At 33.8% G+C, this 22,920-nt stretch overlaps 5 protein-coding genes across 7 annotated transcripts; 3 read left to right on the forward strand and 2 right to left on the reverse strand.

Moving 5' to 3' along the window:
* The first annotated feature begins 67 nt into the window (after positions 1-67).
* Positions 68-1,416, forward strand: LOC126867714 (proteasome subunit beta type-1). The gene is made up of 4 exons (XM_050622536.1): positions 68-381; positions 563-752; positions 854-1,090; positions 1,163-1,416. Exons 1-4 carry the CDS (start codon positions 284-286, stop codon positions 1,346-1,348), a joined length of 711 nt encoding a protein of 236 aa, XP_050478493.1. The 5' UTR covers positions 68-283; the 3' UTR covers positions 1,349-1,416.
* LOC126867725 (endothelial differentiation-related factor 1 homolog) lies at positions 1,408-3,217 on the reverse strand. The gene is made up of 4 exons (XM_050622561.1): positions 2,806-3,217; positions 2,663-2,714; positions 2,217-2,377; positions 1,408-2,131 (listed from the first exon to the last, which is right to left on the reverse strand). The coding sequence occupies exons 1-4, from the start codon at positions 2,878-2,880 to the stop codon at positions 1,976-1,978; spliced, it is 444 nt and encodes a 147-aa protein (XP_050478518.1). The 5' UTR covers positions 2,881-3,217; the 3' UTR covers positions 1,408-1,975.
* An 843-nt stretch (positions 3,218-4,060) lies between these two features.
* On the forward strand, positions 4,061-7,971 carry LOC126864262 (phosphatidylserine lipase ABHD16A). The gene is made up of 11 exons (XM_050615423.1): positions 4,061-4,318; positions 4,393-4,446; positions 4,841-5,151; positions 5,261-5,445; positions 5,519-5,633; positions 5,721-5,856; positions 6,094-6,258; positions 6,367-6,494; positions 6,568-6,767; positions 6,859-7,010; positions 7,077-7,971. Exons 1-11 carry the CDS (start codon positions 4,229-4,231, stop codon positions 7,182-7,184), a joined length of 1,644 nt encoding a protein of 547 aa, XP_050471380.1. The 5' UTR covers positions 4,061-4,228; the 3' UTR covers positions 7,185-7,971.
* Positions 7,077-10,866, reverse strand: LOC126864218 (ran GTPase-activating protein 1-like). Of its 3 annotated transcripts, XM_050615338.1 has the most exons (7): positions 10,727-10,866; positions 10,036-10,164; positions 9,484-9,903; positions 8,610-9,412; positions 8,305-8,544; positions 8,028-8,241; positions 7,077-7,161 (listed from the first exon to the last, which is right to left on the reverse strand). In XM_050615338.1, the coding sequence occupies exons 2-7, from the start codon at positions 10,151-10,153 to the stop codon at positions 7,139-7,141; spliced, it is 1,818 nt and encodes a 605-aa protein (XP_050471295.1). In that variant the 5' UTR covers positions 10,154-10,164; positions 10,727-10,866; the 3' UTR covers positions 7,077-7,138. The 3 variants fall into 3 exon arrangements, with proteins under 3 accessions (XP_050471295.1, XP_050471286.1, XP_050471304.1); XM_050615329.1 differs by lacking the exon at positions 10,727-10,866 and having other exon boundaries at positions 10,036-10,365; XM_050615347.1 differs by lacking the exon at positions 10,727-10,866 and having other exon boundaries at positions 8,305-8,529; positions 10,036-10,364.
* A 146-nt stretch (positions 10,867-11,012) lies between these two features.
* LOC126864082 (mucin-5AC-like) lies at positions 11,013-22,309 on the forward strand. The gene is made up of 9 exons (XM_050615015.1): positions 11,013-11,768; positions 12,788-12,876; positions 13,075-13,239; positions 13,315-13,431; positions 13,510-13,842; positions 13,914-14,479; positions 14,570-14,715; positions 14,777-16,155; positions 16,252-22,309. The coding sequence occupies exons 1-9, from the start codon at positions 11,741-11,743 to the stop codon at positions 20,569-20,571; spliced, it is 7,143 nt and encodes a 2,380-aa protein (XP_050470972.1). The 5' UTR covers positions 11,013-11,740; the 3' UTR covers positions 20,572-22,309.
* Positions 22,310-22,920: the final 611 nt, after the last annotated feature.

Raw genomic sequence — 22,920 nt, forward strand, 5'->3', positions numbered from 1 at the left:
GAAGTTATACAATATGTAAGGTGTAAGTATGTATATATGTGTTTTATAGTTCTTTTGAAAGTACCTGTAATTTGTTGTACACTTGCAAAATTTAAAAGTAATTTTATTGCCATTGGTGTATTCGTGTAGAGATAAGCATGAACTAGCCAATCATAAGTATGACAATCATACATGTTTATATGTGAGAAAAGTGCTGTTTTGCTTGCCATTTTCACTGCAAAGTGTATTGTCATTCAGGTTGAGGAGTGATTAAGATTTAGTTTACAAAATAACATTAAAGAAAATGGCTCTTTTAAGTGAAAATTCGGGAAGATCGTTACCTGATTACGAGACACAAGCAGCAAAAATGAAAAGTTTCAGTCCGTACGCTGATAACGGAGGGTAAGTTGTACATAACCTATATCTTCTTAACATTAATGAATCATATTTATATATTTATATATTTTATTATATTTTTCTATCATAAATAATATAATTGTGAATTTTAAATAATGTAATAATATAATTATTCAAACTATTACAAATTCATTTTATATAGAAATTTCTTTTGTTATAATTATAGGAGTGTCATAGCCCTTGCAGGAGATGATTTCTGTGTAATAGCAGCAGATACACGTCTCAGTACAGGATTTTCCATTTATACACGTGAACAACAAAAACTCTTCCCTTTGTCATCTAAAACTATTTTGGGTTGTTCAGGCTGCTGGTGCGATACGCTTACTTTAACTAGACTTTTGTCTGCAAGAATGCAGGTAAAGTTTGATGAAGTTTCATTTTTAATTACTACAATTTAATGTTAAAATATTTCTTAATAATCTTAATAATTGTTAATAACCTTTTTTATGTATGATAGATGTATGAACATGAACACCAAAAAGAAATGCCAACATTAGCAGTTGCACAGATGTTATCAACAATGTTATATTATAAACGTTTCTTTCCTTATTATGTGAGCAACATTCTTGGTGGATTAGATGAGGATGGTAAAGGTTGTGTATACAGTTATGATCCCATAGGACATTGTGAAGTAACAAAATATAGAGCAGGTGGTTCTGCTGGTGCTCTTCTGCAGCCCCTTTTGGACAATCAGGTAGTGAACAGCAGTACTATTATTATATTACATTGGATTGTAACTACCTATCAAAGTAATATATTTCTTTAGATTGGATATAAAAATCAAGAAGGTGTTGAACCTATCCCTTTAACTCAAGAAAAAGCTGTTGCAATTATAAAAGATGTTTTCATATCAGCTGCAGAAAGAGATATTTACACTGGCGATTCTATAAGTATCAAAATTATAACAAAAGATGGCATACAAGATTCAACCTTTGAATTGAGAAAAGATTAATGGAGTGAAATAAAATTTATACACTATCAAATTTCTATATGAATAAAGTTAACGCTAAAAAAGTATAATTAATATTTATTTAATAATTTCTTATCTTTATATACAACTATTGTGATTTGTATCGTATTATACATTGAAATGAGTGTGTATGTGTGTGTATAAATGCTATCAAACCAATGATTTGTATGCATACACATATAGACCTTTTACTTCTATTTGCATTAATACTATTTTATTTAGCCTACATTAACCAAATTGTAAAATATTATTCATAGATGTATATCACAATAATAGTAGTCGGATGTACTTTAAAAATATAACAAAACGGTAGACAAATTATAATTCATAAATTAATGTTTGCATATTTGAAGATTGAACACATATATAACTTTTAAAAATTAAATAAGAATGCACTCCTTGTACTCTGTACACAAAGGCATACTATAACAACCTACTTTACAATAGACAGTAATATATTTAATAAAATAATATTTTATTTTAAAGTATATAATAAAATAACTAAAGGTAAAGAGTGTGAGAGTCATTCTCAATCCTACAATATTTCTTGCAGTTCTGTGTAGGGAACAATATATAAAGGTAAGAAATACAGATTGTTCCTCTCAAGATTCACTTTTTATTCCCAGGAAGTGATAATGGTTTACCACGATCTTTACCACGCAATTTGATTCCCAACACTTTCTCTATTTTGCCAATCACCATTTGATTTGGAATTCCACGACCTGCTTCATAATCATTGATGACTTGTGCTTTTTCATTTACTTTCTATACAGAAAAGTAACAAATATATATAAATATATCTTACATAACAACATAAATATGTATAAGAGTTACATAAATAATAACATACTGTCGCAAGGTCTTTCTGAGATAATCCTTTACTTTGTCTTCCCTGTTGAATTAATTTACCAAGATCAAGTGGAATTTTGTCGTGTTTCAACTCTTCTGTTTCTCTGTCCAACTTAGCTGTGTTTTTAGTAGCTACATGTTGTTTATTTGTTCCTCCACCCCCTAACAAAAAAGAACAATTTATTTATATATTTCAAAGGAAAAAACAATTTACTTATTAACTTTCAAATAAATTAAAATATATATAATATGCCAAGAAAAAATGTAAATAATATAATGAAACTCAATGTCTTGTATTGCATCATATTAGCCTCATAATATTCAAACATATGAAACATGTTTTGAAATGAAACGAAATTTAGAGAATTATATGTATACATATACATATGTATTCCTAAGATTTAATAATACAAATCTTAAGAATACACAATCTTGAGAATTACATACATTTTGCTTGTGTTTCGATCACAAATCCTTGACGACGTGCAGCATTCACTGCCTGTAAATAAATACAATTACACAACAATAGATGTTGGTCTAGGGATCATCTTAGACAAAATAGATGGAAAATATCTACCGTAAAAAGTTACCTGTTCTGATTTAAGTACTGAAGCTTTTGGTGGACGTTTCCGTAATGTAATAGGAGCGGTATTCCAATCTGACATATTGAAAAAAGTTGAATATGCCGATAGAAATGAAAAATTGTATTATCAATGTCGTACGTAATACTATTCACATCCACTATCGTATATACTTGTTCTGAATCTTCCAGTAACTTCTCTATACGTTCCAAAAAGCACGATTTAACGTACGGACCCAGAATCGACCCATGCACAACCAAATTGTCCAATTCCTCGCATACTATTTGAAACACACGCTTCGAATGATACAATTTTTATTTTTTATTCGTTTAACTATAAATTTTTACTGAAAATTTACTAGTTATTAATTTTTGCAATAGGTCGTTTGTTATGCAAGATCATGCACTATTATACATAGATACAATTGATTTTCTATATTTACGAAATGCGTATAAATCAAATGACCGCGGTGTTTAAATAGCTATAAATATATTATTCAAAATTATAACGATTTCATGTATAAGCAGTTTCTGCGAATGTTTCTTGTTTTATTGATTTTTGTGTTTATCTGATAGGGATCATTTGTAAAGTTTTTTCAAAAATGTCGAATAAATTTTACAACAGGTAACAAAAATATTAGACAGTGAATCACATTTACACATTTATGATAAGTACGGATAATTAACAATACATTCAAAAATATGTAATAATTATACTATGGATCATTATACATTTATAATACATATGGATAATTGACAATAAATTGGAAAATATGTAAAAACTAGACCACGGATTTTTATATATTTGAGAAATTTTTTAAGTCAATATTATACAAAATCCTAGTATGTAAAATTTATAAAATATCAAAACTAAAATGTTCGTTATAATATTTAATAGATGAAACAAATCTCTATTTAAGCCCCACTAGTCAGTTTTATTAAAATATGAAATTAGATAAACATCCAAAGTCTAACAATAATTTATAATAAAAATGTAATTACTAATTCTGTAAAACATAGAACTTTCATTATTTCCTTTAAATTGTAACAAAATAATAAATTATTAAAGAGAAAAAATTTGGTAAAACTATATATTTTTATCAAATCAATTTTATTTAGAAATTTACCAACAAGTGTTCGTAGAAATTTTATAATATTCGATGATACAATTATGTTTAAACCATTATAAATTATTGTTATATAAGAAAGAGGGCAGAATATATTCATCATAAACGAATTTAATAGTGTTTTTTTTTTTTTTTTTTTTTTTTTTTTTTAGACCATATGATCGCATCTATCCAACAAATACGTTACCAATCGTAACGGTTTGTTTTCTTATGTTATGTGCATGATTTGCTAAGTTGCTGTGTCCCGTATTTTACATTGGCGATTTGGAACGTTGATTTGTTTGAAATATTTGAAACAAATGAGAAATGTCTTTCATTCGCACACTTTGGAAATGTAATTTTGGTCCTCGCCTTTTTAAAGTTTATGAAATAACATGGATCGGTCGTTTAGTTGAGGTATTTATTAATAATTGCACAAAATTTATTAGACTAGTGTATTTTTAGGTTATGTCTTTATTAATTTATTTCAGAAATCATATGAGCCTAACAGTTTAGAACGATGGGGTGATCAAATCGTAATTTGCGTGAGTATTTCATTAAAAGGAAGATTATGTTCAAATTTTATTTTTAATAACATAAACTGATCCATTAAGAATATTAATTGTGTTTCTAGAAATTGATATCATCAATCGTCAATAGACTACGGATTTTTATGCAAATTTATATTCTCGAAAATATAATTAAAAATTTGGAACCTCTGTGGAAAATTGTTTTATTACCAAGTGTTATAGAAAGTATTATATTTTTGATGTGTCATATATTTTTTTATGTTATTGCAATTTTGTATTTTCAGTTCTCATATAAATGCATAAAAATTTGCAGTCTGTTAATTATGATAATTGTTTATCATGAAATTAATTACATAATGGAAACAAATGTCCTGTCTGTGAAACAAATCTGTTAATAAATTTATTTCAGTTTGCAGCAATTTGGTCCATAAGTCTATATACAATTCCATTAGTGGCTATCTTTTTCTATCAACACAGCAATTCTATAACAGAGAATATTTCTTTCTTGTGCAAATTAGCAGCAAGTGCTAGTGCAATTTTTATTGCATCATTAGCAGCTCGTGGTTGTTCTAGAGCCAATAATCCAATATATTTGAAATTCTTGAAAACACTGAATGAAGTAAATGCACATTATAATGTCGAAACAAAGCAAGAACTTGATAAATATGAATTTGAGTTCTGGGCAAGACCTGTAGATTTTGACATCAGAAATATAGAAAAGTATATATTCTTTTTACTAAACTAATATCAAACTAATATAATCTAATATAATACTAATATAATAATAATATATCTGATTTTGAATAATTTTTTGAATTTGTATTTATAGGGTTACAGCTAAAGGGAAGTTGACTTTAGAAAAAATTGCAGCTTCTAGTGGTCGTATAAAAAGGCAAACTGGTAAAGAATTCATATGTACATTGCCTTGTAAATTTTTATCGTATATTGTAGCTCACACTTTTGCTATTAAGATGATATATCCTGGAAGTGTAACAGTTCTTAACTGGGCATTTCGTAAGTTAAATAGGTCATTATTGCATACATTGTATTATCTTTTATTTATTGATATAATTTATGATTAATATAGGATCTACACTTCTAAAAGGAAGAATACATTTAATAAAACATGGTGGGGAAAGATACAAATTGTTAACTGCAGATAATAATGAAATTGATGCTATATTCGTTGACAGACGTAACAAGTAATGTAAACATTAGTAACATTTCTTTCTAAAAATATTATTTTTTGATACATTATCCTTATCTATATTTATATATTAATTTTATAGGAAAACAAATGGCAACATGTTGGTTATCACTTGTGAAGGAAATTGTGGATTTTATGAAACTGGTATTATATCAACTCCAATGAGTAAAGGATATTCTATATTGGGTTGGAATCACCCAGGTTTTGGTAGCAGTACTGTAAGTATTACTTTTGTATCAAACTTTACAACTTTTTATGTTGATACTTTGATGAGAAGAATTGCTGTTACTTTATTATATCTCATTTTAAATCGCAAAGATGAAATTTTGGCAATGTTACAGTTAATATCAATCATGTATGTAAATTAAATGTAATTGAAGTAATGGCAAGACTTCTCCTTTAATCAAACTACGATCATAACATGATAACAGTAAGACATGAAAATGACTACAAAGGGTGCGCCGTATCCTCTTCAAGAAGAGAATGCTATCGATTGCGTAATGCGCTTCGCAATCGATCATTTAAAATTCCCCGAGGAACAAATAATTGTTTATGGTTGGAGTATTGGTGGATACACTGCAACATGGGCTGCTATGAACTATCCTTCTATTCAAAGTTTGGTAAGATCATTACATCACACATTTTATACACTAATTTAATTCAAATAATTTTATGTAAATTGTTTGAAAAATAAAATTATTATATAAAGAAGTTATTATGTTTTACAGGTATTAGATGCTACATTTGATGATGTACTTCCGTTAGCTATTATGACAATGTCCTCGTCGCTAGAGGGTTTGGTACGAAACATTATTAGGGACTATTTCAATTTGAATATTGCTGAGCAATTAAATAGGTACTATAAAATTTTACTGAAGCATCGTGTATATATATATGAACAAATGTATAATTTTTGCTTCTTTTTAAAGATATAATGGCACGGTATTGCTTATACGAAGAACAGAAGATGAAGTAGTATGTACCCCCAGTGGTAATAATTTATCAGGAAATCGTGGTAATATGCTGCTTACAAAACTTCTAATACGACGTTATCCACATATTTTTGCGGAAACCTCAGGGTGTGCTACACTTTTAGTGAGATTTTTATCTGCAGATATATCTACTAGAAGTAAGAAATAATTTTAAAGATTATTAAATACAGATTCCAAGTTAATCTTCCAACATTATTATGTAATAATACATATCAATATTTTTTATAGAATCAATAATCGAAACAGTAAGGGTTGATGAAAAACAGTGTCTGAAACTTATTGGAGCAGATATAAAAAAAAATGGTGATATTGTACTGTATCCCTCCACACTTGGAGAAGACTGTGATTCTACGACAAAACAACAACTTATTGTATTTCTTGTACGTAAATGTGATTAAGGAATGTGTAAAATAAATATCTAGTAATTTATGTCTTTATCATTTTAGGCAACAATGTATATGAAGGATCAACCATCATCACATTGTACACCGTTAGCAGTGGATTTGTTTCAACCTGGTTGGAATCCTGCATCTGCAATGTCAATAACAGAATAAAAGTTCCATGATATTATAATTGACTAATTACTAGGAGTTTTATTCAAGATTCTTATTCTTATGGTAATAGGAACTCTTAAGAGTCATAATAATTTTTAATGCATTTGACGTAAAGTTTTATTGATAAACGTTATTTATTCTGTAGAATTTCAACCTGTTTTTTATATTCCAAATTGATAAAGATATTATCTTCAACTAAAATTTTTGTATTCATTACTTAAGTTCTATACTCTGTTCAATGAGTCAAGTCAATAAAGGTAAGGCTAGGATTGCTAAGCACATGATAAATACAAAGGACTCTAGTTAATGGCTGATAGATGTTGATTTCCTTTGATTTCTGAGGTTTATGATATGCATAATGTACGATATGGACTGAGAACCCGGTCAAACTTTGGTTTACACAATTTAAAATATGTTGTATAAACCAAAAAATCTTTACTATACCAAGTAGTTAAATATATGAGGAACAATGTATCAATATTTTCTTCTGTAGTATCTGAAGGTTGTGAATACGCTCCTACCCAGTCACGTGCGTCTGTTTGCCTTAACTAATTCGACTCGCTGAACAGTCTAATACAATTTTGGTATTTGTAATCTAGGAATTTGTATTTATAATTAAGATTTTTACTTTAATGAAAAAGAAAATCGTAATGTGCATATATATGTAATTGTTTATATATAAAAAAAACTTATAAAAATGTGATGCAACACTTTTATTTTGCAAAAATTTATAATTTGTATTTTTACAAGTTGCAAAGCATTTAAAAATAAATAGATATATCTCATATATCATATGTTTTGTAAACCAATTATACAAAAGATAATTCAATAATTATTACGTACTTTGCATACTATTTAGAACAGCTTTAAGAGAGTCTTTTGAATGTTCAAACGAATCCATAACTTTTTTTTTGTTCACTTTTACTGGATTTTCTAAAAAAAATTTCAATGTACTTCGTGTTTCTTGTAAAAAATAGTCTTTTTGACTAACTGTTTCTAATGCTTTGAAACATCCTTCCAAATTCCAATCAATTTTCCCACTACTTTTATCTTCAGCCTGAAATATAAAACAAATCCCTTTGTTTGAAATACATGTAATTCAAGGACATAAAATACTTACTTTTATTAAACCTAGGTTGACTAGCAATGTGTTATTCCAAACAGAAATCTGATCATTTTCTGTTACAAAAGAACATAGTTTTGAATATAAAGCATCTGTAAGATACTGAGTTCTTAGTCTCACGTCAGCATAACCAGTTGTACTGAGTGCTGATACTTTCATAATTATTCTTGTAAACTCTTCGATAAATTTTAATTCAGGAGATGCATCGTTCTCCGACAAATTCTGAAATGCAAAAAACTAAATGTTACACATAATGCAATGCTGGCAATGTTAATAATAAAAATGTAATATTATTTACTTACTTTGACGTAAGTTATAAAATCTTGCACTACATCATCTGGTAATAGCAATAATTTTTCTCCTGTTGGTGATTTTAAAAATTCCACGATAGTTATTTTTGGTTGTACTATGCTACCATTTATAATCATGTCCTTATTATTATCTATATTTTCTTTGCTTTCATTTTCACTTTCATCTTTTTCATCATTTCCTTCGTCATCTTCCTCCTCATCTTCTTCATCAGATTCTTCGTTATCTTCGCTCTCATCATCATTTAATGTACCTAACGATCCAATTCTTTCAGAAATTATAAGCGAATCGCGCAAAATAGTACGGCCAGTTTGACCAAAATGGTTTCCATCCAATTGTAGGGTTACAAGACGTTCTTTCTTAGCCATAGCAAGAGCTATGGGATTGGCACCCCTTGTTCTGATTTCATTGTAACTTAAATTAAGTTCTGCGAGTAATGGATAACTCCCTTCAACTCCTAACGCTTCTGCTAAAACTATAGCACCTTGTGTTTTGAGCAAACAATCGCCAAGATTAAGTTGTTCTAAATTTTGGAAGTTTGGTAATGCTTTAGCAATTGCTTGGGCTCCTTTTGGCCCAACAGTATTATCATTGAGATTTAAAATTCGCAATCCAGGATTAGAAGACAATCCATTGGCAAGTGCTATTATACCTTGATAGTATATACCATTTTGAGGCATAACAACTTCTTCTAAACTGGTTAACTTTTCAAAAACAGATGCCAACGCCTTTGCACCATCGTTTTCTAATCTATTTCTTCCAGCCACAAATACTTTTAGTGCTAAGGCAGGTGATCCTGAAAGATGTTCCAATATATTAATTTATTTGCTTACTTCAATAACTAACAGAATGAATGATAAGTCTTACCTCCCTGGAAACTATTATTATAACAATCTAATAATGCTTTTGCCAATATTTTTCCACCTGATATTCCAAGTCCATTGTTATTTAATCTCAGTACACGAAGAGTATAACAAGAACTAGAAGTTAGGAAATTGGCTAATCCTTCAATACCAATTGGGCCAAAAGCATTATCACTTAAGTCAAGTTCAAAGAGGCGAGTACCAGCAATACACAGCGCAGAGCCAAGATATTCAAGAGCTTTTGGTATTTCTGTCTTTACACGGCCAGTAAACATATCTTTCCAAAGAGCACGTTTCATTAATGTACCATTTTCTTGTAATGCCTGAGCTACAGCTTTGGCTGCAAGTGGTCCTAAAGTGTTGCCCTCTAAGTCTAGGTACTCCAGATTTGTACATGCTCGTATTGCTTTGACTATTTCCAATGCTAATTAAACAGAAAATTAAACACTTAGTTCACGTAACCTTCAAAGTGTTTATACAATATCGTATAATCTTCTAAAAAATACTAAAAATATACGATAATAGATTGTATAAACTGAAATAGTAAATAACTTACCGTCTTCTTCAGTATCAAGTTTAAGCGATTTCTTTGCGAAAGAGACACCGTTATCGGCATTATTTTCAGTAATATCTTGTAATTGTGCTTCAAGATCGCTCAAATTGAACGACGACATTGTTTGAGTTACTGAAATGTAATCACACTTTGTAATGATCAACCTTTTTTTAGTGTTTCTTCGTCACATAAAGTGTCAAATAATTCGAAGTACAAACACTATTCTTGAATAACACTTAATTTCGAAGCTTATTCATAATGTTGATACAAATGCAACGCATCAACACGCGCTAGTAAACGCGGGAGTTATGTACCAACTGTTCAAAAATTCATAATGTAATTTTCTCATACTACACATATCGTATGATATACACACATACATACGTATATGTGAGATTTTCAGCCAATGCGCGTGCTTACATTTATGATTGTAGTAGTCCATCAGGAATACGTCATAGAAATTGTCATAACAAAATGCAAATGTGTATTATGTCGTAATAAAATCTATTTATCTATATATTGATGTATTATAATTTGTACTATTACATAATTGCATATTGTAACATATAGAACAAAATGTAAATAAAAAAATGTAAACGCAGCTTTATTTTTATAGTGTTGTAATCTAATAATATTACTCATTAATATTCATAAAAGATTCCTTTTATTAAATAATACACATGTCTGTTATTACCTCTCTCTTGATACGTTGCAAATGTGAATCGAGAATCTGCCTTAATATTTCTGATGTGAACTTTAAATATTACACAATTCTATATGTTTGTGCGTTTTACTGTAGTTTCATGAAGATAAAGATCTCAATAAAGATTTTCCTTTTTAATAAAAAGAAACCCAGACAGTAGTACCAACAATTCAATTAAATGAATTTCGCGCGAAACATATCAACCAATCTATGTTCCTCATTCTCTTAGGCATACGCCCGCAGTTGCAGTTACCAGTGCACAGTCCGCACCCGTGCGTCGCGTAGTGCGTCTCAGAAAACTATCCTTGTCGACATAACACACGTACACGTACGCACACAGACGCGTACATGAAATCGAATTTTAAAACCAGGGGAAAACTGAAACTGTCGCGGCGGTGAGACCATATATACACGTTAGACATTTCTTATTTTGCGTTAATGTGGTCACGGATCGAAACTAGTGCACGATTCATTGTCGAGGAAGAAGCTGGTGGTTGTTTTGAGGCTGGAGTGTTACTCGATTAGAATGGTTGCGAGTGTCGCGCGCATCGCTGGCAACCCGTGCAGTGTTGTCGCGCAGCCAAAATAAAATCGGCGGTAGCCGTTCCTTGGGAACTGCCAGTGGACGAATGTACTTCGCTATTCGCTGTTTAACGCAGGCAGGACCAAGCTATGTGGAATTGCCCGCTCTTTTATCTCTACGAAGACTATGGGTGTCATAGCCCTCTGATGTGTATCCCGGTATTTTAAAAACGATTCAGCTCCACCGAGCTGAAAAGTGTTTTGCTTGGCTATTACACGCGTTAACCATTCACCTTCTGCGTTTTTCTTCTCTCTTCGTCAGTCATAACTGATTCAGTTTGGATCACACGCTGCTCTAGGAAAAAAAAATAAAGTTTCGTCTAGGAAAAATTGCCAAGGCAACACGCGATTCATCGTGCTGTCTTCAACAACCTTTATCCGCCCTGACGTGATTCGCCCGGTTTGCCCGCCACAGGACGGGTTATGTTTCCCACTTTCATCGGAATCCTAGGTGAACTTTTTATTGTTTATTAGTTATGAAGATGAAACTATTATTATGAAATATCTTATGGGTTTTTTTGTTTCTCTAATTATTATATAGTAATTATTATGTACTACTAGGAAGATCGATGCTTACGATTGAGAGCCCTTGTCAATGACCTCAAGTTTAGCAACAGAGAATCATTTTCATTGTTTTTTTTTTACTATTTTTCCTTATTGTATTACGTTCTATACAGAGTATTCGTACACGGCGTTTATATTCGTATTTTTGTCCATTAGTATTGTTATGTCAAGTTATTGGTTTTGATCTTATTATATTTTGGGACATGTTTTTTAGAGAATTTTTTGTGCTCATTTGAAATGTAGTTTTTCTTATTATAAATATTTGGTTTTGTTAGTTAATATAGTAGTTTTGTTATGTAGTGAATTATCAAAGATTGTATTTTCAAGTTAAAGGAAGCATAGAAATTAATAATTATTATTAACAAGAGAAAATAATGTTATTTGAAATTATATATCTTTTTTATATATTTGTTAAGAATTATTTAGAATATATTCTTACCACTTTAAGAAATGAGTCCAATGTTACTTTTTTATTTAGAAATTTATTATCACTAAAAAATCACAAATATAAATTTTTAAAAGATATTTATATCATTTTAAAATAACAGTATAAATGATATAAAATAAAAATTAATATTTAGCAAGAATGCATAATTTATAACAAAATACAGAGATGAAAATATAAATATATATCTTTTACTATTTTAAAATAAATATGTACGTGTATAATTCTACAACCAATATATACATATACAAGTAAATATTACTTTTGATATTAAAATAGAAGTTGTTTCTTTATATAGTATTGTATTTACACAATCATACATATTTAATTTCATCAATGAAGTTTTTGAGTCAATAACTTCTGAACTTCTGAAATATTCTAAGCACATACAAAAAAAGATATTCCAGAGATTAAAGAAATAAAATATGAAAGAACTCTCAATTGTTCCTTTATTTTTTTAGACATTCAATCGTGGTGGGAGGTGCCAAGTATAGCACACTTCTGCTCATTATTTAGGGCTGCCTTCAATCTCCTGGACTTTGATATTGAGGTATTTACCTATATGTTGACTTGTATGAGTAGGCATTGTTCATGAGATTTGCTAGTAATGCTTCAGCTTATAGGAAGTTAAATAGACCATACTTCAGCTTTATGTTCTTAAAAGCTTATGCATTCTTTTGTCATGGCTGCATCAATTTTTTGTTTCTTCAGCCATGTACATATACATACTAATCGTTTATTATTTTAGGATTTAGAAGAAGCTTTGTTAACGGATGGTGGAACCGAGGGACGTTTAGTACAGGAGCTAATAGTCAGGTTACTTGAAGGTTGTTTACCAAATGACACGCGCAATGACATCTCAACCTTTAACTATCAGATGTTTCTTCGTAGACTTTTTAGAAAGAAATGTCAGGTAAATTGGTTCTTCTTTTTTATATATATAGTATACATATCATTAAAAGTAATACATGATTCATTTTGTTCTCAGGAATACAAATGTGAAAATCCTTTTAATACAGATGTAGATTTTGAGTTACTACCACTCCGTCAAAAAGTAGAAATTTTACGTGCTCTCTGCGACTTTCGGCTTGACGCTGAAGACGTGGTATGTATATAAAAAATGCCTGGGAAAGTATTTTTTATAAAAATTATTACAAGTGTATTTATGCTTCGTAACTTTTAGGAGCAATCATTAGGTAATTTGGACTCGGATAGCCTGCGAGTCGAACCTTTAGGACATGATCGTAAGAATTCTGCCTATTGGTACTTTTACGGCACTCGATTATATAGGGAGGACTACATTGATACTTCTAACAGCATCTCGCACAAACAGAAAAGTAAGCCTAGGGATAAAAAGCGTAAAAGACGACGAAACAGAGTGGCGAAGGAGGAAGAGGAAGAGGAGGAGAAGAAGGAGGACAGTTTAATACACGGGAAAGCAAAAGAAAGTGTTTGGCAGGTTGTCTGCTTTACTCAGCAGGACTGGAGCCGTCTAGTTGAAAAATTTCGTGATTCGGTAATTGTCCTATTAAACGATATATTATTTTATTCCTTAGATTCTGCTAACGATGTTATTATAATACTTAGGAGTACGATACCGAACGTAAACTTTACCGTACTCTGTCCGAGGATTTCATGCCTGAAATCCCGAAACTTTTTGATTTAAAAGAAAAACAGCAAAGGCGCAAATTGTTACAACGTAATAGTTCGCGTGTACTTCGAAGTCACGAACCAACGACACAGATGGAAACAGTCATGGTTAGATCGAAGATCAAAACTAAAACAAACAAAGGGAGTAAAAAGGGGACTCAGAATTCAAAGAATGTTTATGTTAAAGAGGAGACACCTCCACCCTTACCTTCACCGCCGATTCAAAAAAAAGGACGGCAAACTAATAATTCGTTGGCTTCAGCTGTTGGTCAAATTGTGATTCACACTAGGGACGAAGTGGAGGGATTAGAAAAAAAGAAAGGCATTGGAAATAATAGCGATGGAAATTATGTATCCTCTAATTACGGATATAAATACGGTTACTCGTTTGGAATTGAGGAAGAAGAACGTCGAGTTGGAATGCACAAAGTTCTTGAAAGTCTCAAAGATCATGTGGATGCTTGGCCATTCATTGACCCTGTGGATGAAGAATATGCCCCAAGGTATAATATTAAAGTTCTATATATAATTTTAGGTATTTTCAAAATACAAAAGTCATTATTCTTGTTATTTATGTATGTATATTGTTTTAGGTACTATAGCGTGGTGCGAAAACCTATGGACCTTAGTACAATGGAGGAGAAACTTGAAAATGGTTTATACAAAAGTTTAAGTGAATTCAAACGTGATTTTCGACTTATAGTAGATAATTGTAGGCAATATAATGGCTCTGATAATGGTTAGTATTTTTTATTCTAAGATATACATATTTTATGATTAAATATTTTTTTCTATTACAGAGTACACAGAAATGGCATTTAACCTTAAGGAAGCATTTGACAAAGCAGTGGGACGTTACTTAGAATCGGAAACATCTAGCGACGAGGATCCTTCGTCACCGAAGTCGTTTCTTGCTACTCCCGCATCTCCGTCGTGTCCTTCTCGCATTTCGTCTCCTCATCAGAATAGAAAACGTTCGAAAAAATCTACGAAAAAATCGAAATCATATAAATCTGAAAGCAAAGGAAAATCTAAAGCGAATGATAAGAACGACGAAGAAGAAAAACGGGGCAAAAATTATAAACTTCCGAAGAAAAAAAGAGGTAAGAAGAAGAGTAAAAGAGCAAAGGACGAAGAATCAGTAAACGAAGAAGAACAAGAAGAGCAAGAAAGCGAGGATGCAATGTCTGAATCGAGTGTCATAACAGCAAAAAGAAGGAAACACGTTGACGAAAATAATTTATTGTTAAAAACCAAAAAGCTAACATCCAAAGAATCAGAGGAGTTTAAGAAGATAGATAAAAAAGTTAATAAAGAACGTCATCAACAAAAAAAGGAAGCGGAAAATGTGCGGCCGATGAAAGAATCGAAAGAGAATAAGAAGCGAAAAGAAGACTTCGAAGAAGATTATGAGCCCCTAGTCGTCGTAAAAAGTAAAAATAGGAAAATCGAGAAGAAGGAACTCGAGGAGACGGAAGTATTTACAGATAACGCGAAGAAGAACAAATTGAAGAAAACCGAATCTCACGAAAATGAACCATTACCGGAGAATAAAGAGAAAACGCAGCATATCAAAGTTAAGAAGAATCGAAAGAAGGAAAAGACGGGGTTAAAGGCTTTTAAATCTGACGAGAAGTCTGAAAAAAGCCGTATTAAGGATAAAGAGAAAAAATCAAAACAGAAAAACGATGAACTTAAAAACGGAGAGATATCAAGTGAAATAGATTCCAAAGATTTAGATTTAGAAAGCGATGTAGATTCAAAAGAAACACATACGTCTAAGAAAATTCCTGCATTTATAGGTGATAAAGATATAGAATCGTTGGATGGTTTAAAAGATAAAATAAGCGAGAGGAGGCGAGAGGAGAAATTGAAAAATGAGAAGGAGAAACAGAAGAAAACTGGAAAAAACGACCTTCACAATATGTATTCAAAAAAAGTGCCTTCAAATGGTAGTACCTTTCATGACAGCGATAAATCCAGCGTAAAACGACCAAAGTTGAAAAAGGGAATAAAAGAAGAAAAAGTTCCTATCATGGAAGATCCTGTCAAGACTCAAGACCAAGAAGTCGCTGAGACTAAGAAAGTAAAAGTAGCTCAGTCGAAACATACCAAAGGATTTGGAAAAGAAGAAAGCTCCATGCAAGCATTGAATCAGGCAACAGAACAGACGCTTCATGTAAGAATAGTTTATGTTTCACGTTTACATAATATAGATAGACGTAACTTAATATTTTTGTATATAACTGCACTTTATTTTTTTATCTCCGAATAGGATATCAACAAATGGTTAGATGACGCACCAAGACTCTCTGAATTTTCTTCAGGAAGTGATTCTCCAATATTTCATTCTTCGTCCGTCGAATCTGGCCGATCAGGTCCAAAAGTAGAAGCACCAAGGAAACGACCAAGTTCCATCAAAATCTTCGGTCCTCACGGACCTAGCAGGCCCAAAAAGATCCAACGTACGATAGATCGCTTACAACCTGGAAAAAGTAAGGGAAATTTGCTTCTAAAAAAACCATTGAACTTACCTAACGTTAATGCTGCTGAAATGACTGTGCAATTGACCAGCGACAATGATCAAACAAACAAGAACACGGAGGAAGAACCAAAACTTAGTTTAGGAACTGTTTTGAAAAATGTGGATTCCATACAGTTAATTTGTAAAAGTTTAGTTTCCTCGCCCAATCCCAATTTTTCTAACGACGATGAAGAAGAAGACCACAATACTCTTCCTGCAGTTCCGGTGTCTAGTCTTAGAGAAGAGAAAACATCCGGAATAACGACAACGCAAACACCTGCCATTGTAGAAGAGTCTAAAGATAATCAATCTAACGCAAAGGACACGCAGAAGCCCAAAACAGCAACACCAAATTTGAGTGCTTGGTTTAAAGCATTCGGAGCGCCAAAGTCGAAGAAGAAAGACGAAGAGTCGGAGGATGGTATAACGAAGAAGGATGGTGAATTGCAGGAAGTGTTTTGTGGTAGACAAAGAAGAATGAGTACCGGTGGCAGTAGTGTAAGTGAATCTGTTTCGAGTTTCTCCCAGGAGTCACCACCTGGACGTTCAGGTCGATCTCCGCAAGGTCAACCGATAATGGCTTCGGTCGAGCCACAGATTAGAGGAGCCGGATTCTATCAGGACGCTTTATCAACAGGAAGTAGCCCTTACAATAGTCCCTATTATGCTACACCTCCAAGATACAGCGCTCAATTACCCCCCACTCCATCCCCACAAAATCATCCGTTATCTCCAGCCTATCCATCATCATCGTACGAACAGGCGCCTCTTTATTCCCAGATACCGACCCAACAGTCGCATCAAACGTTTCAGAAATCACCTCAAGAAAATTCTGGGGAGATATATCATCAGTTATCACCCACATTTCCTCAGCGATCTCCTCAAACTAATTTTCCTCAGAATTTGACACAAAACGAGTCATATAATCAACCATTGCAATCTTCTAATCAGAGTCAATCTCCTGTTTATTCACAGCATTCACCACAACCCATACAACAGATATATCCTCAACCTTCTCCGCAGCCACCACCATCGAATTATTCTCAACCATCTCCTCAGCAACCATCTACTCCTAAATATTCACAACTATCTCCGCAACAAAATGCTGCCAATTATTCTCAGCCATCTCCGCAAGCTGCTAATTATTCTCAACCTTCGCCTCAGCAACCGCATTCACCTTACTCTCAGGCATCTCCCCAAGCACCGCCAAATTATTCTCAACCATCTCCACAACAACAACCTTCTCCATATGCACAATCTCCACAGCAGTCGTCTGGATACTCCCAGATGTCTCCTCAACCACCACCATCAAATTATTCTCAACAATCGCCACAACCACCTTCCAATTACTCTCAACAATCGCCACAACCACCTTCCAATTATTCTCAGCCATCGCCACAACCACCATCCAATTATTCTCAAGCATCACCTCAACCACCTTCCAATTATTCTCAACCATCGCCACAGCCACCTTCCAATTATTCTCAGCCATCACCACAGGCACCTTCCAGTTATTCTCAACCATCGCCACAGCCACCTTCCAATTATTCTCAACCATCGCCACAGCCACCTTCCAATTATTCTCAGCCATCGCCACAGCCACCTTCCAATTATTCTCAACCATCGCCACAGCCACCTTCCAATTATTCCCAGCCATCGCCTCAACCTCCTCCAGTGTATTCTCAACAGTCTCAATCTTCAAATTTCTCACATCCATCACCTCAGACACATTCTGCCAGCTACACGCAATCCTCACCTCAACCTCTCACAACAGGCTACTCCCAGCCATCGCCTCAACCTCGAAACTATTCTCAACCTTCGCCTCAACAAATCCAAACTTTTCCTCAACATTCCCCACAAGCACCGCCTTCATACTCTCAACCTTCTCCTCAGAATGCAGCATATTCACAGCCTCAACAATCGCCTCAGCAACCAGTTAAGTATTCTCAGCCTTCTCCTCAACAACCTGCCAATTACTCACACTCGATACACTCGCCTCAAACGCCACAAAATTATTCGCAGTTGTCTCCTCAGCAACCACCGCCAAGCAACTACTCTCAGCCTTCACCATCGCCTCAGCAATCCCGAAACTACTCTCAAACGTCTCCATCGCCTCAGCAGTCCCGTAACTATTCCCAACCATCACCATCTCCTCAACAATCACATACTTACACTCAACCAGCGCCATCGCCTCAGCAAACCCGCAATTACTCTCAACCGTCACCTCAGCAAAAGTCCGCATGCACATCACAGGCGTCGCAATCTTCGCAACAGCCTTCGAATTACTCGCAACCGTCTCCACAACAAAGTACAAACTACAGTCTACAGCAACCACAACCACAATCACAAAAGAGCTCAGAAGATTATCCACAAGCTGCGTCGGCGCCTTCAAATTATTCTCACGGATATAAACAGAACCATTCATATATTCAGTCTTCAGTATCGTCAACATTAAACGAAACAGAACACCGGACTGATTACTTGAAATCTAGTACTACAGAGAAGTCTTCGAGCACGGAGCAGCAGAGGAATTTTGCTGTACCACCGGAGGCTGCATCGTTAAACCTAAATGCGAATCATCAGATTTATCAGTCACCAAACCAGTACCCACCAACGTTTGGCAATAACTATCCTAATATCGACCTCCAGAGGTCTGTTTCGAGGCACGGCGGTCAGGAACAGTCACAACAACAGCAACAAACGTCCCAGGAGCGGCCTAGTTTCACCGACCTCAGCAATTCTCTGAACACTCAGAAGTACGCTCAACAGCGGTCGTTCCTTGGTAAGACGTCGAGTACCAGCGAACAGCTCTCAACGCAAGATCAGTCGCAAATCCTAGCATTCCAACAAAATCTGACAACTCATGAATCTCTTTATCCTAGTGGTTTCCAATCGTCTGGTTATCCGATGCCAAATTCTAGACCCGTGTATCCAAGTCCACATTACTTCGATGCCAGTTCAAAGGCTGCGACTAACAGCGGACCGGTGAACAGCTCGACCAGTAATTTGCCTCCAGTGAAGAAACGAATTTACAATGAATCGTCTACAGAGGCGTCTCGCGGTTTGACGCAAGAAACGGCAGCGAGAACGGGCCAGGAACAATTTAGCTTCGACCCCATAATGGCATTGCCGCAACCTGAAGCAGTTTCAGCTAGTCAATTCGACACTGCGTTTGTCGGCAACCTAGCCGATTCCGTAGCGACGAATCCAGCGTATGCACGTCTAGGCCTAGGTTTGGTCAGCCGTACTGGTAAAGAACAACAACAGTTGTTGACCATTCCTCGACCACCACAGACGAAGCCAGAACACCTGGCGTACGCCCGTAGTCCAGCATCCGGCGCAGCGGAAATAGATCTGAACTTGCTTCAAAGTTTGCAGACGGCAGCAGCGAAGAATACACAGGGTATTCTGTCAATGTCGTCGTCTCGCAGAGGTGGAGAAGCGTCTAGTAGTTCTACGCCGACACCTGTGAAAACGAAAAAGAGCAGAAAGAGCAAACAGCAACAGCAAGAGCAACAAAACGTAACAAGCGTCTCGTCGGCGGTTAGCACGGAACCACAATCTGGTACAGGTATACCTGGTTTTCCACAATACACGGGAACATCAGCTGACTCGATTGGTCTAAAGAATACCACCATGGTTCCACCAGCTGGGAGTGCCTTTAATTTCGCTGCGTCAACCAGTACCACGACCAGTTCACCTTTCTACGATAAAGACGCATCAGCTGCAGCGGCTGCGTTCGCATTTTTGGATGAGTTTCGGAATCCAAATAGTTACTATAGCATGGCGCTCAGGCAACAGCAGCAACAACAACAACAGCAAGTTCCGCCAGTTACGGACGCCACGCAACAAGCCTGTAACAAGCTTAGCAATCAACCGCCGAGAAATTATCCGCCTCACCCTTTCCTTCATTCCGCTCAGAGATCAGCAGCTTACGGGCCTCCTGTGTCTGCTTATGTAACGCCTCATGGGCCAAACTTAACGATGGATCCGACCGCTTATCAACAGTACATTCATTCCCTGTACGCGCTTCAACCGCCGCCCCATCATCATCGACCGTCCTGGCTTTAGCCGTTAAAATCTTTGTAATGGGCGTTTTGGAACGATTGTATGTGACATTTCGGTGGATATACCGTCCCCATCGAGAAGCTGGAGGAAATGATATTTCGAATATGTTATCTGTTGATAGCAGTGGCAGTAGATTTCTGTTTTACCGAACAAGTTGCGTTAGTGTTTTATTCACCATTCGGGTGAAATGCGATAAAAAATTTTATCGCGATTGTAAATATTGTTTCGTCTAACTTTATCTCGCTCTTCAACCGTAATCAAGACTTTCTTCTTTCTAGGGAAAAGGAAACGGTATCGATATTTTTCCCCTTTAATCCATGTGACTAGGCATGAAGTCCTTGTGTATTATAGAATGATAATGACCTTCCTAATTTTTTTTCTTTTTCTTTTTTAATGAAGCAATTTATTTATTTTTCGTTTATATACGTATAATTCAGAATGACTTCTTTTATTTTCATTAACAACTTTTTTATTTTTTTTTTTAAGAAAAATCTCGGTACTGTGATAAGGGTGGAAGACTGTACTGATTACTATATCCCTTGAGATTGTCGATGCACTACAGACTCGTGAAAGGTCAAACAGTAAAAAAGAATGCGGTGCAAGATTTTCGATCATTTATTTTTTCTGATCTCTCTCTTCTTTCTCCTTTTTTTCTTTTATAAATATTATTTTACTGATTGACTAGCGAATAACGGGTTTTTAAAAGCTCTCTGCGAGATCAGGATGTGTGGTCTTTCCACCGGCTTGTCTTTCCCATTCGCGTTTGTTTCCTTTTTTATTAAAAACCATACGGATCTTTGAAATTTTTACACGATATATCAGAACGAAAATAGTTTACCTTTTCAAGGGTATTCTATTATGTAGTCATATGTACATAAAGAATAAGCCTACTTATTGTAGGAATTTTTGATAGTTTTTTTCTAATAACTAGTCGACAGCTTAGACGTAAGTTGAGTCGCTAGTAGCTGGAAGTAACCTTCTATCAAAAGTTCCTCTTATCTATCGCGCTCTCGATGGCGTCTCGTTTTGTTTCTTAATCTATATTGAGATACGGATTATGCAATATTCGTTTTTTTTAACGTAAAAGAAAAGAAAAATGATGGCCCATTTCATAACTGTGCTCGTAATTGTCTTGCCTGTGGAAAATACATTGTTCCCTCTCTTTTGTGTTCAAACAAATAAAAAATAAGAAAAAATTTACTAGACATGCAAGAAACATATAGAGAGAGTATACGTGACGTCTGATTTTCAAAAGATTTCTGTATGATATCGAGCGCACTGTTGCTGGCGTATCTTGTGTAGAGTATATAGATTCATTAGTGTGTAAGCTAGAACATTTGTTTCTTTGTATATAAAATACATATCTCCTTCATAGACGATGTGCTCGATGTAAAGAAAGATTTACAAAGTCAATGACCTTGTAGAATCATCTGCGGTAGATTAAAAAGAAGATGAATAAAAACACAATGGGAAATTGTAGGGACATAGACAAGGATGAAAGATGTATGTACATCGTGTGTATGTGTGAGCGGACATGAGTGTGCGTCGTATCTCATGGTCGAGGACGAAATAAAGTGTAATACGCCGCAATCATACATTAACCCACCTTATTGCTAAAAAACAGAAGGAAGCGGAATATTAAAAACTTATAAATATATACATATATATATATATATATATATATTGTAAATGTATATTGTAAATGTATCTGATGACAGATTAAAGCACAGTTTGTTACAAATTTGTCTTAATTATGTTTTTATGTAGGTTTGTATATTATACATATAATGAAACATAATAGCGCAAATGATAATTCAAAAACCTCTAGAAATCGAAATAAAACTTACTTCTATTCGAATTATTTGCCACATGTCCAGATGCATTATATCATCAATATTATCCAATATGCTATATTGAGTTATCTTTTTACTGAGTTATTGTATCTTTTCATACATTTCTATTAAATAATCTTAGTTAGATACTGTTAGATACTAAAACGAATTAAGGACAAATTGCTGATTCAAAATTCATTAACAAAATAAATTTCTTTTTTCATTTTGAGACAATACCCAGGAAATTTTGAATCGTATATGGATGTTCTTCTTTATCTTATTCACCAAATATAGTCTCATAATTATTTATTACAGTCTTTACAAAATTTATTCGAATGACATACTTAGGCAAAAAATAAAATACTATAAAATACTATAATGTATTCTTGTAGCATTGTACAATTCGATAATATTCTATATCAGATACGTATTACATTATTATTGAAACTTATAATTTAAAAAATTGTGGATTACGATATGCAATATTTTTTATCAAATAAAAATATATAGTTACATAATT

This window comes from Bombus huntii, chromosome 1, assembly GCF_024542735.1.
Source record: "Bombus huntii isolate Logan2020A chromosome 1, iyBomHunt1.1, whole genome shotgun sequence".
Taxonomy (NCBI): Eukaryota; Metazoa; Arthropoda; class Insecta; order Hymenoptera; family Apidae; genus Bombus; species Bombus huntii.